General features: G+C 45.8%; 1 protein-coding gene across 2 annotated transcripts; it reads left to right on the plus strand.

Moving 5' to 3' along the window:
• Positions 1 to 9,975: 9,975 nt before the first annotated feature.
• Positions 9,976 to 15,407, plus strand: fam171a2b (family with sequence similarity 171 member A2b). 2 transcript variants are annotated; one of them, XM_061926843.2, is made up of 8 exons: positions 9,976 to 10,173; positions 11,949 to 12,176; positions 12,261 to 12,353; positions 12,461 to 12,622; positions 12,726 to 12,905; positions 12,981 to 13,094; positions 13,157 to 13,283; positions 13,348 to 15,407. In XM_061926843.2, exons 1-8 carry the CDS (start codon positions 10,089 to 10,091, stop codon positions 14,762 to 14,764), a joined length of 2,406 nt encoding a protein of 801 aa, XP_061782827.1. In that variant the 5' UTR covers positions 9,976 to 10,088; the 3' UTR covers positions 14,765 to 15,407. The 2 variants fall into 2 exon arrangements, with proteins under 2 accessions (XP_061782827.1, XP_061782828.1); XM_061926844.2 differs by having other exon boundaries at positions 12,464 to 12,622.
• The last annotated feature ends 2,288 nt before the right edge of the window (positions 15,408 to 17,695 follow it).

Consider the following 17,695-nt stretch of genomic DNA (forward strand, 5'->3'; position numbering starts at 1 on the left):
TAATAGCTAATATAGCTTAGCATTGTTGGACATTAGCCACGCTAACCATGCTAATAGCTAATATAGCTTAGCATTGTTGGACATTAGCCACGCTAACCATGCTAATAGCTAATATAGCTTAGCATTTTTGGACATTAGCCACGCTAACTATGCTAATAGCTAATATAGCTTAGCATTGATGGACATTAGCCATGCTAACCATGCTAATTGCTAATATAGCTTAGCATTGTTGGACATTAGCCATGTTAACCATGCTAATAGCTAATAAGCTAAGCATTGTTGGACATTAGCCATGCTAACCATGCTAATAGCTAATATAGCTTAGCATTGATGGACATTACCCACACTAGGAAAAGGAAAGGCCCGACATGGGAGGAGCTGAAGCTAACCCTCCACTTCCTGTGCAGCATGTGACTGCGGTCAGACCACAGCAGGAGCATCTTCTGGGGCCACTGGAGGAGGTGAAACAGCTACGCCTCCACAAGGTGGATAAAGACCAGCACGTCGTGGACCAAGAGTGGAGAGTGGACCAGCTGGAGCAACACTCCCGCATAGATGATGTGGTCATCAAGATCAAGGCGCGCTCCGACCAGGAGCAGCAGGTGGCTTCCTATCTCCAGAGCAGGGGGATAGACGTGGACCTGGAGCACGTGTCACCCACTACCCACCAAAACCAGAGACCACCATCATGAGGTTTACCAATGGGACACAGAAAATGTCATTACTGAAACAAGAACAAATGTCTTCATGAAGGAGCACTTGACAAAGAAACATTGCAAGGATCACACGGCAATTTCAAAAGCAAAGCAAGATCCAACAAACCTGGGGAACTACCTAAGATCTTCATGGGAGGAAGCCAAAGTCTTGGTGGTGAAGAACATAGAAGATCTTGGTAAGTATTGATATTGATGCAGAACTTGGTATCAATGTAGACTTTGACGTCTTCTCAATGCTGTCACACCAAGAACACAGACCACACCGAGAACACACCAAGAACATAGACCACACCAAGAACACAGACCACACAGATAACACAGTCCACACCAAGAACACACCAAGAACACAGACCACACCAAAAACATAGACCACACCAAGAACACAGACCACACCGAGTACACAGACCACACCAAGAACACAGACCACACCAAGTACACAGACCACACCAGGAACATACCAAGGACACAGACCACACCAAGTACACAGACCACACCAAGAACACACCAAGTACACAGACCACACCAAAAACACACCAAGTACACAGACCACACCAAGAACACAGACAACACCAAGTACACAGACCACACCAAGAACACAGACCACACCAAGTACACAGACCACACCAGGAACATACCAAGAACACAGACCACACCAAGTACACAGACCCCACCAGGAACATACCAAGAACATAGACCACACCAAGTACACAGACCACACCAAAAACACACCAAGAACACACCAAGTACACGGACCACACCAAGTACACAGACCACACCAGGAACATACCAAGAACATAGACCACACCAAGTACACAAACCACACCAAGAACACACCAAGTACACAGACCACACCAAGAACACAGACCACACCAAGAACACAGACCACACCAAGTACACAGACCACACCAGAAACATACCAAGAACACAGACCACACCAAGTACACAGACCCCACCAGGAACATACCAAGAACATAGACCACACCAAGTACACAGACCACACCAAAAACACACCAAGAACACACCAAGTATACGGACCACACCAAGTACACAGACCACACCAGGAACATACCAAGAACATAGACCACACCAAGTACACAAACCACACCAAGAACACACCAAGTACACAGACCACACCAAGGACACAGACAACACCAAGTACACAGACCACACCAAGAACACAGACCACACCAATTAGACAGACCACACCAAGAACACACCAAGAACACAGACCACACCAAGTACACATGTCACACCAGGAACATACCAAGAACACAGACCACACCAAGTACAGAGACCACACCAGGAACATACCAAGAACACAGACCACACCAAGTACACAGACCACACCAAGGACACAGACCACACCAAGAACACAGACCACACCAAAAACATAGACCACACCAAGAACACAGACCACACCGAGTACACAGACCACACCAAGAACACAGACCACACCAAGTACACAGACCACACCAGAAACATACCAAGGACACAGACCACACCAAGTACACAGACCACACCAAGAACACACCAAGTACACAGACCACACCAAAAACACACCAAGTACACAGACCACACCAAGAACACAGACAACACCAAGTACACAGACCACACCAAGAACACAAACCACACCAAGTACACAGACCACACCAAGAACACAGACCACACCAAGTACACAGACCACACCAGGAACATACCAAGAACACAGACCACACCAAGTACACAGACCCCACCAGGAAATACCAAGAACATAGACCACACCAAGTACACAGACCACACCAAAAACACACCAAGAACACACCAAGTACACGGACCACACCAAGTACACAGACCACACCAGGAACATACCAAGAACATAGACCACACCAAGTACACAAACCACACCAAGAACACACCAAGTACACAGACCACACCAAGGACACAGACAACACCAAGTACACAGACCACACCAAGAACACAGACCACACCAATTAGACAGACCACACCAAGAACACACCAAGAACACAGACCACACCAAGTACACATGTCACACCAGGAACACACCAAGAACACAGACCACACCAAGTACACAGACCACAACAGGAACATACCAAGAACACAGACCACACCAAGTACACAGACCACACCAAGGACACAGACAACACCAAGTACACAGACCACACCAAGAACACAGACCACACCAAGTACACAGACCACACCAAGAACACACCAAGTACAGAGAAGATCCAACAACAACAACAACAACAACAACAACAACAACAACAACAACAACACCAAGTGGACATGAGTGAGTACCAGGACCACACCGCACCACACACTGATACTGACATAGTACCAGGACCACACCACACCACACACTGATACTGACATAGATCCTGATAATATTGTTTCTCTGTGATTGTTAAAAAGTGTCCATTTTTACTCATGAACAACATGACGGGTGTCAAGTCAGAAGATAGTTTGTCAATAAATATTGTAATAGTTTGTCAATAAAACATTTGAACAGTCTGTCAATAAAACATTTGAATAGTTTGTCAATAAAACATTTGAATAGTTTGTCAATAAAACATTTGAATAGTTTGTCAATAAAACATTTGAATAGTTTGTCAATAAAACATTTGAATAGTTTGTCAATAAAACATCTTAATAGTTTGTGTTACGGCGCACGCACAGTCTGAGCTTGGCGCCACAGCGACACCTGTCACGGGAGGACAGTCTCAACCCCGGAAACCCAAGATTGCCAGCCCTAAGTCTTTCGAGGGAGATTTGGAACTTTGCCGAGACTCCCTGGTACACTGTGAATTCATCTTTCAACACCAACCTTCTCGTTATGCTATCGATGGGGCTAAGATAGCTTTTGTTTTTTCCCTGCAGTCGGTACCGGATTTAATAAGACTTTGGGTTTGAGCTCCAATTATGCCGCTTTTCGAACGGAGTTCCAAGCCGTCTTCGATCACCCCGCTGATGGAGGAGATGCCGCCGCCAGACTTCACACCATCCGCTTACACTCTGGAGTTCCACACGCTGGCAGCAGACAGCGAATGGGGTGACAAGGCACTTCAGAGCACCTACAGGAGAGGCCTTAGTGAGACCATTAAGGACGGTTTGCTGCGGGGTCGACTGTCCTATGCCGCGAGCTCATCGAACTGGCCCTGCTCTTCGACCAAAGACTTGTGGAACGTGCAGCAGAAAGAGCCCTTACCTCCGCCAGCTTCTCGTCGGCACCCCCACCCCGACCTGCCGGCCGACACCCCACTGGACAGACATTTCCCCCGACTTTGTCTCCTGCCACCGTCACAGAGCCTATGCAAATAGGCAGATCTCGATTGTCATTTGAGGAACAAGAGAGAAGATTTCAGCAACACCTCTGCCTCTACTGCGGCCTCGCGGACCACATCATCCGCAACAGTCCCTTACGGCCAAAAGATCTGGCTCACCAGCCAAGGGGATCCTGGTGAGCCATACTACCATCCCCACCTTAAAAGAAAGAAGGAATCCTGGCATACTTTTTCCCGCGACCTTGGCCTGGAACTCTAGGACATTGTCAGTGGGGTCCTACTTGGACTCTGGGGCCGACGAGAGCTTCATCGACCTGGAGTATGCCCGACAAGCCGGGATCTCCATAGCTCCCCTCGACGCCTTCATCTCCGCTCAAGCCCTGGACGGACACCCTTTGGGCCCCATCAAACACCGCACTATACCCCTATCGTTGACCCTCTCGGGCAACCATACTGAGACCATCAGCCTCTGGGTACTAGATGCCCCAGTAGCGCCTCTTGTCCTCGGCCGTTCTTGGCTGTGTTAACATGACCCCCACATATCCTGGTTATCTGGCAAGATCCTGGCATGGAGCACTCCCTGCTATGCACACTGCCTCAGATCGGCAGTGCCTCCCCCCTGCAGACCCAAACCCAACTCACCACCTTCCTTCTTCTGTCGTGTGTCTTTAGACTTGCAGCTCTGTTGAGGCGAGCCAGGTCAACGTTACACCGTCCAGGTCAATCAGACCTTGTTTGCCATTCGGTGGCCGGTGTTTGGGGCAACTAGTGACTATGTGCTCTACTGTCTGGACTAGGTCCCCACACTCGCAGGAGGCACTATCCGCAAGTCCCCACCTCTTCATCGCTGCTCCGTAGCGTCCGACGCCGGTCCTCGAGCGGTTGAGGGTTGTCCACTGCTTCCGGGGCAGTTCCTGGCCGGAAACGTCTGTGGGGTCATCGACGTAGTGGTGCAGCCTAGATTGTTCTCCTAACTTCCACTGTTCTCTCCATCTCGTCTTGACCCAGGTGGCCTTGGAAGTATCAGCTGATGTGCTGAGCAGCTTGTGGGCTTGCATGGCAAAGGGGCGCCTTGACTTAAGGCGCACACGTCGTGGTGTTTCTGTGACGATCTTATGGAGGAGGTGGGATTCCCTGGTCTGTGCCTTTCGGGAGAGGACCAGTGGGGCTGCTTCTCGTCTGATGTTTGCCGGGGAGATGCCAGCGAGGACGGGCAGTTGGTTTACTGGGGTCCCTCGCAGGCAAAGACAGCCTCTACGCGGCCTCCCCCACGAGTAGCTTACAGGTTCAAAAAGCCTACAAAAGCGAAACTAGTGTCTTTACCACGTCCGCAAAAAGCCTAGTTGGTTTAGCATTACTGCAGCTCAACGTTGAAGGCCTTACCACCGCTAAACTCAACGTCATCGAACAGATCGCCATTAAAAACAAGGCGACTATAATTCTACTGCAGGAGACCCACCACCTTCCGATCTCCCCCGAGTCCCTGAGGCTTACCATGACCTGGTGGCTGTCTTCAGCAAGGAACAAGCCCTTTTTTCTTCCGCCCCACAGACCCAACGATTGTGTGATAGACCTGCTCCTCAACGCGGTCTTTCCCTCCAGCCTCCTGTATAATTTGCCTCTCCCTGAGAAGCAAGCCATGAGGGATTACATCTCTAAGTCTCTCGCTTCTGGGATCATCACCAGAAACAAAAAAGGACGTCTCGTTAAGACCGTGTATTGACTATCGACAACTCAACTGCATCACCGTTAAGAACAAGTACCTACTACCCCTCCTGAGCTCTTCCTATGAGCCTCTCGCTCCTGCCACCATCTTCACTAAATTAGATGTACGCAATGCATACCATCTGGTACGCATCAAGGAGGATGATGAGTGAAAGAGGGCATTCAATACTCACCTGGGTCACTTTTAGTACAGAATCAAGCCGTTCGGACTCACCAACGCGCCTGCCGTCTTCCAAGCCCTTGTTAACGACGTGCTCAGAGACATGATCGATCGTTTCGTTGTTGATTACCTTGACGATATTCTTAGTTTTTCGAATGATCTGCAAGAGCCTCACCGACACGTCCGCCTCGTACTTCAGCGACTCCTGGAAAACCGCCTCTTCGTGAAAGCCGAGAAATGTGAGTTCTACACACCATCTTTTGACTTCCTGGGCTTTATTATTGAAAAGGGCCACAACAAGGCTGACCCCAAGAAGGTGGAGGCGGTGGTGGAGTGGCCCCAGCCCTCTACTCGGACAGAGCTGAGGCGCTTCCTGGGATTCGCTGGATTCTCCAGACGCTTTATTAAGGACTTAAGTAAGCTGGCCGCTCCACTCCATGCTCTCACTTCAACCAACATTCCCTTTCAGTGGACCCAAGAGGCCGGGATGGCCGTCCCTTCCTCTCGCAGACATATCAAGAGACGCCGCCAGATTTTGAAAACCGCCCGTGCTGCCCTGTTGAGGGCCTCTGAGAGAATGTGCCGCAGTGCCAACCGGTGGCGCATGCCGGCTCCATCCTACACTCCCGGTCAACAAGTCCTGTTACCAGCTAAGGACCTCCACCTACAGGTACCACTACGTAAACTTGCACCCCGGTTTGTAGGACCTTATACGGTGGAGGCCATCATCAATCCTGCAACTGTGAGACTGTCTCTTCTCCCCTCTGTGAAGCGACATCCGGTGGTCCACGTCTCTCAGATCAAACCTGTTTCTATCAGCCCACTCTCTTCCCCTCACTCTGTGTTCAATGTCAACTTGTAACTAATATGACCTTGGATGTGAATGGAAGGTGTCAAAGTGTTTCTACTGAGGGCCACAGGGCACTTAAGTTTGGCCCCAGAGGGCCGCTTCTAACAGTCAATACTAGTATTACTCACTTGTTTTATGCATTTCATTAGTAGATTTTTTTTAAACTAAAATGTAAAAAAATGATGGTAAGTTGCAATCATTCCACCTCCTAATGTAGTGTATACTACTGTACATGTAGTGTATATGACTGTGAATGTAGTGTATATGACTGTACATGCAGTGTATATGACTGTACATGCAGTGTAGATGACTGTACATGCAGTGTATATTACTGTGAATGTACTGTATATTACTGTAAATGTAGTGTATATTACTGTAAATGTAGTGTATATTACTGTGAATGTAGTGTATATTACTGTAAATGTAGTGTACATTACTGTGAATGTAGTGTATATTACTGTAAATGTAGTGTATATTACTGTGAATATAGTGTATATTACTGTGTATGTAGTGTATATTACTGTAAATGTAGTGTATATTACTGTGAATATAGTGTATATTACTGTAAATGTAGTGTATATTACTGTACATGTAGTGTATATTACTGTACATGTAGTGTATATTACTGTAAATGTACTGTATATTACTGTGAATGTAGTATGTATTACTGTAAATGTACTGTATATTACTGTACATGTAGTGTATATTACTGTGAATATAGTGTATTTTATTACTGTAAATGTAGTGTATATTACTGTGAATGTAGTGTATATTACTGTGAATGTAGTGTATATTACTGTGAATATAGTGTATATTACTGTAAATGTAGTGTATATTACTATGAATGTAGTGTATATTACTGTACATGTAGTGTATATTACTGTAAATGTAGTGTATATTACTGTAAATGTACTGTATATTACTGTGAATGTAGTATGTATTACTGTAAATGTACATGCAGTGTATATTACTGTGAATGTAGTGTATATGACTGTACATGCAGTGTATATTACTGTGAATGTAGTGTATATTACTGTGAATGTAGTGTATATTACTGTACATGTAGTGTATATTACTGTAAATGTAGTGTATATGACTGTACATGTAGTGTATATTACTGTAAATGTACTGTATATTACTGTGAATGTAGTATGTATTACTGTATATTACTGTACATGTAGTGTATATTACTGTGAATATAGTGTATTTTATTACTGTAAATGTAGTGTATATTACTGTGAATGTAGTGTATATTACTGTGAATATAGTGTATTTTATTACTGTAAATGTGGTGTATATTCTGTGAATGTAGTGTATATTACTGTAAATGTTCTGTATATTACTGTAAATGTAGTGTATATTCTGTGAATGTAGTGTATATTACTGTAAATGTTCTGTATATTACTGTAAATGTAGTGTATATTTTACTGTAAATGTAGTGTATATTCTGTGAATGTAGTGTATATTACTGTAAATGTTCTGTATATTACTGTAAATGTAGTGTATATTACTGTAAATGTAGTGTATATTACTGTGAATGTAGTGTATATTACTGTAAATGTAGTGTATATCACTGTGAATGTAGTGTATATTACTGTAAACGTAGTGTATATTATTACTGTAAATGTAGTGTATATTACTGTAAATGTAGTGTATATTACTGTGAATGTAGTGTATATTACTGTAAATGTAGTGTATATTATTACTGTAAATGTAGTGTATATTACTGTAAACGTAGTGTGTATTACTGTGAATGTAGTGTATATTACTGTAAACGTAGTGTATATTATTACTGTAAATGTAGTGTATATTACTGTAAATGTAGTGAATATTACTGTAAACGTAGTGTGTATTACTGTAAATGTAGTGTATATTATTACTGTAAATGTAGTGTATATTACTGTAAATGTAGTGTATATTACTGTGAATGTAGTGTATACTACTGTAAATATAGTGTATATTACTGTAAACGTAGTGTATATTATTACTGTGAATGTAGTGTATATTACTGTAAATGTAGTGTATATTACTGTAAATATAGTGTATATTACTGTAAACGTAGTGTATATTATTACTGTAAATGTAGTGTATATTACTGTAAATGTAGTGTATATTACTGTGAATGTAGTGTATATTACTGTAAATGTAGTGTATATTATTACTGTAAATGTAGTGTATATTACTGTAAATGTAGTGTATATTACTGTAAATATAGTGTATATTACTGTAAACGTAATGTATATTATTACTGTAAATGTAGTGTATATTACTGTAAATGTAGTGTATATTACTGTGAATGTAGTGTATATTACTGTAAATGTAGTGTATATTATTACTGTAAATGTAGTGTATATTACTGTAAATGTAGTGTATATTATTACTGTAAATGTAGTGTATATTACTGTAAACGTAGTGTATATTATTACTGTAAATGTAGTGTATATTACTGTAAATGTAGTGAATATTACTGTAAACGTAGTGTATATTATTACTGTAAATGTAGTGTATATTACTGTAAATGTAGTGAATATTACTGTAAACGTAGTGTGTATTACTGTAAATGTAATGTATATTACTGTGAATATAGTGTATATTATTACTGTAAATGTAGTGTATATTACTGTAAACGTAGTGTATATTATTACTGTAAATGTAGTGTATATTACTGTAAATGTAGTGAATACTACTGTAAACATAGTGTGTATTACTGTAAATGTAGTGTATATTACTGTGAATGCCAAAATGACACCACAGTTTATTACAGTAAAAAAAAAGTAGTTTTTTTCATTTAGAGAAAAATGCTGTAAAACCATTATTGCTATGTTGTCTATTACCATTGTTGCTATGTTGTCTATTACCATTATTGCTATGTTGTCTATTACCATTATTGCTATGTTGTCTATTACCATTATTGCTATGTTGTCTATTACCATTATTGCTATGTTGTCTATTACCATTATTGCTATGTTGTCTATTACCATTATTGCTATGTTGTCTATTACCATTATTGCTATGTTGTCTATTACCATTATTGCTATGTTGTCTATTACCATTATTGCTATGTTGTCTATTACCATTATTGCTATGTTGTCTATTACCATTAATGGTTAGGGTTAGGGTTATGATCACGTGACGTCACATTGCGGAGGACAGGAAGTCTTCCCTTGGTGTCTTCCGCCCCCTGCCGGCCGCTGTGTGTCACTGCAACAGACGCACTTCTTCCGGCCGCCGTTAGAGGACGCTGCTCTGCGCGTGCACGGCGCGGCGCTCCCAACAAGAGGACGACGACGCCTCGGCGCGCGCGCGTGTGGCGCCGCGGACATGAGTGTGGCGGGAAAGCGAGGCATGTAGCTGCGACGATGGCGGCCGTGCGCGTGTGTCGTGTGCTCGTCTGGGCCTCCGTGTGCGCGCTCTGGGAGGCCAAATCCGTGCACGAGCAATTTGGTAAGATCTCTCCTCACGCACGCGCTGCTGCTGCACGATGACGACATGGGCGTGGTTGCCTTTGTCTTCTTCTTCTTCTTCTTCTTCTTCTTCTTCGTCATGCAAGACACGCGCTCATGTCAACAACGTGCACGCGCAAGGCTTCATCATCTTTACCGGTCGCGCGCGTGCGCGATTTGCGTCGACATCGTGTTCCCGCGTGCACGCGCTCCGATGCACAAAGACCCAAATCGACGTCAATGCTTCATGACGTCACGCACGCGCGTTACATACGTGCATTGTCCTGGACAGTTCAGCATAGGGGGAAGGGCCAAGGGGGAGGGGGGGTTTCCATGGCAACAACCCCAGCATGACCCACATCCGGCAGTCACATGACACATGCTAGCATGCTACCATGCTAATGTTGTGTATGATGTTGACCTAGCGTCATGCTAACGTTGTTTTTTATGCTCATGAACATACTGCTTACATGTGTTTGTTGCTGACCTAGCATCATGCTAACATGCTAATGTTTTGTTTGATGTTGACCTAGCGTCATGCTAACGTTGTTTTTCATGCTCATGAACATACTGTTTACATGTGTTTGATGCTGACCTAGCATCATGCTAACATGCTAAGGTTTTGTTTGATGCTGACCTAGCGTCATGCTAACGTTGTTTTTCATGCTCATGAACATACTGCTTACATGTGTTTGATGCTGACCTAGCATCATGCTAACATGCTAATGTTGTGTATGATGTTGACCTAGCGTCATGCTAACGTTGTTTTTCATGCTCATGAACATACTGCTTACATGTGTTTGATGCTGACCTCGCATCATGCTAACACGCTAAGGTTTTGTTTGATGCTGACCTAGCGTCATGCTAACATGCTAACGTTTTGTTTGATGCTGACTTAGCGTCATGCTAACAAGTTTGTCACTGACCTAATGCTAACAGGATAACTTGTGTTATGGTGACCTAGCATCACGCTAACATGTTAGCAACGTGGTTGATGCTGACCTAGCGTCATGCTAACATGCTAAAATGTTAGATGGCAATTTAGTGTCATTTTAACTTGTTGACATTTTGTTTCATGGTGACTAGCGTCAAGCTAACATCTGTTTGATGCTGACTTAGCGTCATGCTACCATGCTAACATGTTGCCATTTTCTATGGTTACCTAGCATCATGCTAACATGTTAACATTGTGTTTGATGCTGACCTAGAGTCATGCTAACGTGCTAAAATGATTGATGGTAACTTAGTGTCATTTTAACTTGTTAACATTGTGTTTCATGGTGACTAGCGTCAAGCTAACATGTGTTTGATGCTGACCTTGCGTCATGCTATCAAGTTAACATGTTTCATGGTGACCTAGCATCATGCTAATGTGTTAACATTGTGTTTGATGCTGACCTAGCATCATGCTAATATGATGGTAACCTAGCATCATAGTAACATGTTAACATTGTGTTTGATGCTGACTTAGTGTCATGCTAACAGATTTGTCACTGACCTAACGTCATGCTAACATGATAACTTGTGTTATAGTGACCTAATGTCATGCTAATGTGCTAACATTGTGTTTGATGCTGACCTAGCGACATGCTAACGTGCTACCATTATGTTTGATGGTGAAAAGTGTGTGATAATGACCTAGCATCATGCCAACATTGTGTTTGATACTGACCCAGCGTCATGCTAATGTGCTAACATTGTATTTGATGCTGACCTAGCGTCATGCTAACATGCTACCGTCATGTTTGATGGTGACACGCGTGTGCTGTGTTGCAGAGGTCCAAATCAAAGTTCAGGTTTTGGACAACAGTGACTTGTCCCCGCTGGCCGAAGCCTTGGTGGAGGTTCACGCCAACCACAGCATCCTGACGTCCGCTCAGGCAAACGATGACGGCGTGCTGAGGGTCAGCTTCACGTACCGGGCGGGGACATGGGTCATCATCAGCGCCTCCAAAGCCAACTACATCACCAACTCGGTGCCGTGGTACTCGGGCCGTGTCCCCCGTAAGACAAGCTTTTGTTTGATTGACACTTCAGGCCCCACCCACCACAGACTTCCACCATGCTTCTTCCTCTTTGACTTCCTAGTTTACGCCTCAGTCAGCTTGTACCTGCTGGCACAGCGGCCCGGAACGCTCATGCTTTACGACGACGTCCTGCAGGTTCTGTCCGGCTCACCAGGTAAGATCTCAAAAAAGTCTAAGCTATTCCAGCAGTCCCCTGGTTGTAGGATGTGTTCTTCGTTCTTGTTGGAACGACAACTTTGAACGTCTACCTGTGTGACCCAGCAGGTGGCGCCAAGCAGCCGCTGGTGCAACTTCAGAGAAAGTCGCTGCAGCTTCCGCCTGACTCCAACGACACCACGCTGTCGGCCTCGCTGACCACCGCCAGGAGTCAGTATGAGGTTGGCGACTTCCCGTTCCTGCTGGGTCGAGAGACCAACAGCTCAGGTGAGCGACACAGACCAAGATGGCTTCCGCTGGCTTGAGTCCACCAGGTGTTCCTGGCAAAGAGATGGAAAACTGTGCTGAAGGTGAACAACTTGTCTTTCAGCTGCAGAAGCAGTTTGGACAGATCTCACGCCGCTGGCAGTCGTCAGCGTTCAGCTATTCGACAAAGACGGTGTTCCTATCCAGGTGTCGGACTCTATCCACATCTCCGTGCCGCTTCCTGCTGACACCCGCAACAGGATGGCAACCAGCGTTCCCACCTGGATGTATCAACCCAAGACAGGTGAGGGAGAGTCGTCGTCATCATCATCTCTGAAGGTTGGTGCATGGCATCACCAGGCTCGTGTTTGACCTGCAGGACTGTGGGTCCGCAATGGAACAGGTTACATCCAGAAGGACGGCTCTCGGTTTGTGTGGAACGTTGTGGTTCCTCAACTGGGTTACTGGTTAGCAGCCTTCCCCACCTCCTCAGGTAACTCCTCCCACCTTCCCCAAAGAACCCCCTAGAAGTTTCTTCATGGTCTCATGTTGCAGGTCTGGGACTGAGCCATCCAGGCCTGAGGGACATCACCACCTACCACACATTGTTCCTGCTGGCCATCTTGGGTTCGTTGGCGCTGCTGGTGCTCGTCCTACTATGTGTACTACTCTACTACTGCAGGTCGGTCACACAATGTCGCAGTCCAGATGTGACGTGCGTGTGACCTTTGTGTACTTGCTTCTAGGCGTCGGTGTTTGAAACCTCGTCGACAACTCGGGAAGGGCCTCCCCTCCAACGTGAATGGCGCCAAGAGGGACCAAGGCACGTCCACTTCGCGCCTCAATCTCATATGCGGCGGTCACGTGGAGTCCGGTCCGTCTAACGACAAGTCGGACCTATCCTCCTCCCGAGAAGACTTGACCAAGCATGTTCCAGCTCATATGCTGCGACACGCCAAGGGAAAGATGGCGCCTGCCTCCCAGCGTGGCGAAAGCTTCCCCATGAAGGTCACCCGGGCGACGGACACCAACAACCTGGACAACCCGCTGCTGCACGAAGACTACAACCGCGGTTACGGTCCGATGGAAGTTGCAGAGTCCGACTACCACCAACACCACAATGCCAACGACAATCGCGGTTACTCCTCTGACCCGCCATCTCCGCCGCGCTTCCAAGGGTATGTGCCAAACCAGCCCGACAAACCTCCGGAATATTCTGCGGCAGCAGCTGACAGCCTGGCACGACCCACCTCCCTCAACACCCAACCGGGTCAGATCATCTTCTGCAGCTCAATCGACCAGATGAAGGAGAACATGTACCGCAGCATGGTGCCAACCCTGGTCATCCCCGCCCACTACATGCGCCTGCCCTCCGAGTTTGCCGCAAAAGATGGCAAGGAGCAGAAGGAAGCGGACAAAGATGGAGTCCAGATGGGAGGCCAACAGCACCATCAGGGCCAGAAGCAAGGCCAGCAGCAAAGTGCCTCACATGGCGATGACTCGGAGGAGCTGAGCTGGGCATCCGACACCTCAGGAGGACCTGTGACCATCCCTGTGCTCTTCAATGACTCCACCATGGCTCAGATGAATGGAGAACTGCAAGCTCTGACCGAGAAGAAGCTGATGGAACTGGGCGTGAAGCAGCACCCCAGAGCCTGGTTTATTTCCTTGGATGGACGCGCCAATGCTCACGTACGCCACTCCTACATTGACGCTGGAAACGACCTCAGCGGGGGCGGATTTGGAGGCGTCAGCTGTGCCAGAGATGTCAACCTGGAACCTCCGCTGGAGGCTCACGAGCGCAAGTCTGCCATCAACCGGAAGGGGAAAGACGAGCGCTGGGAGTCGGGGCGAAAGGCACACGGCACGGGTAAAAGTTACTCCAAGCTGGCCTACCCTGACCACAGCGACCCCAGCAGCGGCGAGGGACGCCCGGTGTCCCCCGAAGAGAATTCTCTCACCCCCCTCCTGGACGACGAACCGTCTTCCCGAGGATCCACTATACCGAGAAAAGGGCGAAGCAGCCGAAGCAGCAACAGCGACACCCGCCGTGACTCCATGACCAGTCCCGAGGACGACCCGGATGACAAGGAGGAGAACAAGAAGAGTCCGTGGCAGAAGATTGAAGACAGGCCTCTCATGGTGTTCCATCCCAGGAAGTGAGGAACCTTCTTGGTTTCAAAAAGCACAAGAACACCTTCTCTGTTTCCTGCTCGCACTTTGACCTCGTTGTCATGTCCCACTGGTTACCACGGTGATTGGATACCCAACCTTTTTTCTGAAACTTCTCCTCTCGGTGCCGAACTGCCGAGGTCAGCTTCCACTGCTGTGTTGTCCCGCATTACCACTGTGGTCCTGCAGAGGCGCCAGAGAGCCAAGGTGGACAGTTCTTCCTTACACCACCCGGACCACTTCCATTGGTCCCGCCCCCTGCCCCCTTTGGGCGTGGCTACTTGAATCCTTGTCCTCTCCTCCAAGTGCCTTCCCTCCAGGAGGGTCCGCTTTGCATGGAGGCTTCCACCCAGGCCCGGTCTAGCGCCGCCTGCTGGTCCACATGGCTCATCTTCTTCTTTGTCCGCCACCTGCATGCCTAGATGTTTGTGTGGAAAAAGTTTACCTTGTAATAAAGCTCACTTCCGGTCGTCCATGTTTACACTAACTTCTTCTTATGGCTTTCAAAGTAAAAGTTTTGTAGTGTTGTTTGCTGCGTGTAGGACTTTCCAATCACGGGAGGAGGAGGAGGGTGGAGTTGTGAACTCTTTGTGTACATGCTGCAAAATACAAAATAAATGTGTTCCCCCACTCAGTCGCTGCAGAGCATTTTATTTTGAAAGGAGATGCTTGAGGCTCGTTAGGAAACAAAACACGTGGAAAAAGGAGCAAACAGAGCAGAATAATCAAAATGATGATGTTTGGTCATTGATATTTGGGTTTCATGAATGGAATTAAAGAACAACTTTGAGGGCAGCACGGTGGTAGAGGGGTTAGTGCGTCTGCCTCACAATACGAAGGTCCTGAGTAGTCGTGAGTTCAATCCCGGCCTCGGGATCTTTCTGTGTGGAGTTTGCATGTTCTCCCCGTGACTGCGTGGGTTCCCTCCGGCAGAGGTGGGACCAAGTCATTGTTTTGCAAGTCACAAGTAAGTCTCAAGTCTTTGCCCTCAAGTCCGAGTCAAGTCCCGAGTCAAGACAGGCAAGCCCCGAGTCAAGTCCAAAGTCAAGACTGGAAAGTCTCAAGTCAAGTCCTAAGTCCTGCATTTTGAGTTTCGAGTCCTTTCAAGTCCTTTTAACCACAGACTAATATATTAACACAGATTGTGTATGCTTTTCAAACGCTGTATTTATTTATTAAAACAAGTGCATTTTAAATTGCAGGAAAGAAAATTGTGCTGACATTGCACTTTATAATAGCACTATTAACCAGTCATTTTAAACATTAACTCATTCCTTTACAGAACAAACACATTGAAAAATAAAGTGCAAATGTACTTATTTGTACAAAAGTGTTAACATTGAAAAAACATGACATATACGTGAACATAACAAAAAAGTTGTACTTTTTATATGTCAGGGCCCTATGCTGCATTGCATTTGCAAAAGACCAAATTAGCCAAGAGTCTGTCAGTCATTTGTGCACGATGGGGGCGTAGTATGATGACACCATGGCTGAAAACTCGCTCCACTGGAGCACTGGAGGCAGGCACTGCCAAGACTCTCATGGCCATTCGGAACAGTGAAGGAAGAGTCTTCATGTTCAATGCCCAGAACAAAAGGGGGGAGAGAGTTGTTTTGGGTTGGTGCACTACTTGTAAGTGTATCTTGTGTTTTTTATGTTGATTTAATTAAAAAAAGAAAAAAAAGAAATTATTTCTTGTGCGGCCCGATACCAATCGATCCACGGACCAGTACCGGGCCGCGGCCCGGTGGTTGGGGACCACTGAGGTAAACAACCAACAGTATGTCAGAAAGCTAGCTAAAACGGTACACATATTCATAATATAGTATACATTTTAACTGACCTTTATTTTACTATTTTTGTCTTTTTTTAGGTGGCTAAAATACGCGGTGCTGCTGACCGCCGTCTAACGTTACGTGTGATATATTGACTAACGTAACCCTGCTTAAAAAAATCACTGAACAAAAAGTATGAATAAGGTAGTGAACTGCAACAGATTCCCGTGTTTGCAATAACGTTATAACGTTAGCAGTGAGTTTACAGCCTCACTGATTTAACTACACAGCAAATAAAAGTCACGTTACTTAGCCAATAAACGTTATCTTACATTCAAAACTTACCGTTCTTTGTGCAACTTCAAATGCCGGACGAAGTTGGAAGTTGTTGCCTCTCCATCAGTAATTTTGGAACCGCATGTGTTGCATACTGCAAACCGTTTTGTGTTGACCACCTCGTAATTTTTATACCCAAACGAAATTATTTTAGGTATCATTTTTTGTTCACTGGCGTGTGGTTTGGACATGTCTTCTTCGTTGGTTGTCCTGCAATTTGATTGGATGAATGCTGTGTGATGAAAACAAAGTAGATCTAATTTGATTGGCTGTTGTACTGAGAGCACACCAGCTGACACACGCAACGCTGATAGACAAGTACACGATGAAAAATACGGAGCGCTCCCGAATAACTTTTTCATCTTTGGGTTTTGGGGAAAGTAGCAAGTCATGTCAATTCAAAAGGCTCAAGTCCAAGTGAAGTCACAAGTCATTGATGTTAAAGTCTAAGTCCAGTTGCAAGTCTTTTTACATTTTGTCAAGTCGAGTCTAAAGTCATCAAATTCATGACTCGAGTCTGACTCGAGTCCAAGTCATGTGACTCGAGTCCACACCTCTGCCCTCCGGGTACTCCGGCTTCCTACCATCTCCAAAAACATGCACCTGGGGATAGGCCCCTCCCACCTCCAAAGACATGCACCTGGTGATAAGTTGATTGGCAACACTAAATAATCCCTAGTGAGTGAATGTGAGTGTGAATGTTGTCTGTCTTATCTGTGTTGGCCCTGCGATGAGGTGGCGACTTGTCCAGAGTGTACGCCGCCTTCCGCCCGATTGTAGCTGAGATAGGCTCCAGCGCCCCCCGCGA

Source organism: Nerophis lumbriciformis, linkage group LG32 (assembly GCF_033978685.3).
Source record: "Nerophis lumbriciformis linkage group LG32, RoL_Nlum_v2.1, whole genome shotgun sequence".
NCBI lineage: Eukaryota > Metazoa > Chordata > Actinopteri > Syngnathiformes > Syngnathidae > Nerophis > Nerophis lumbriciformis.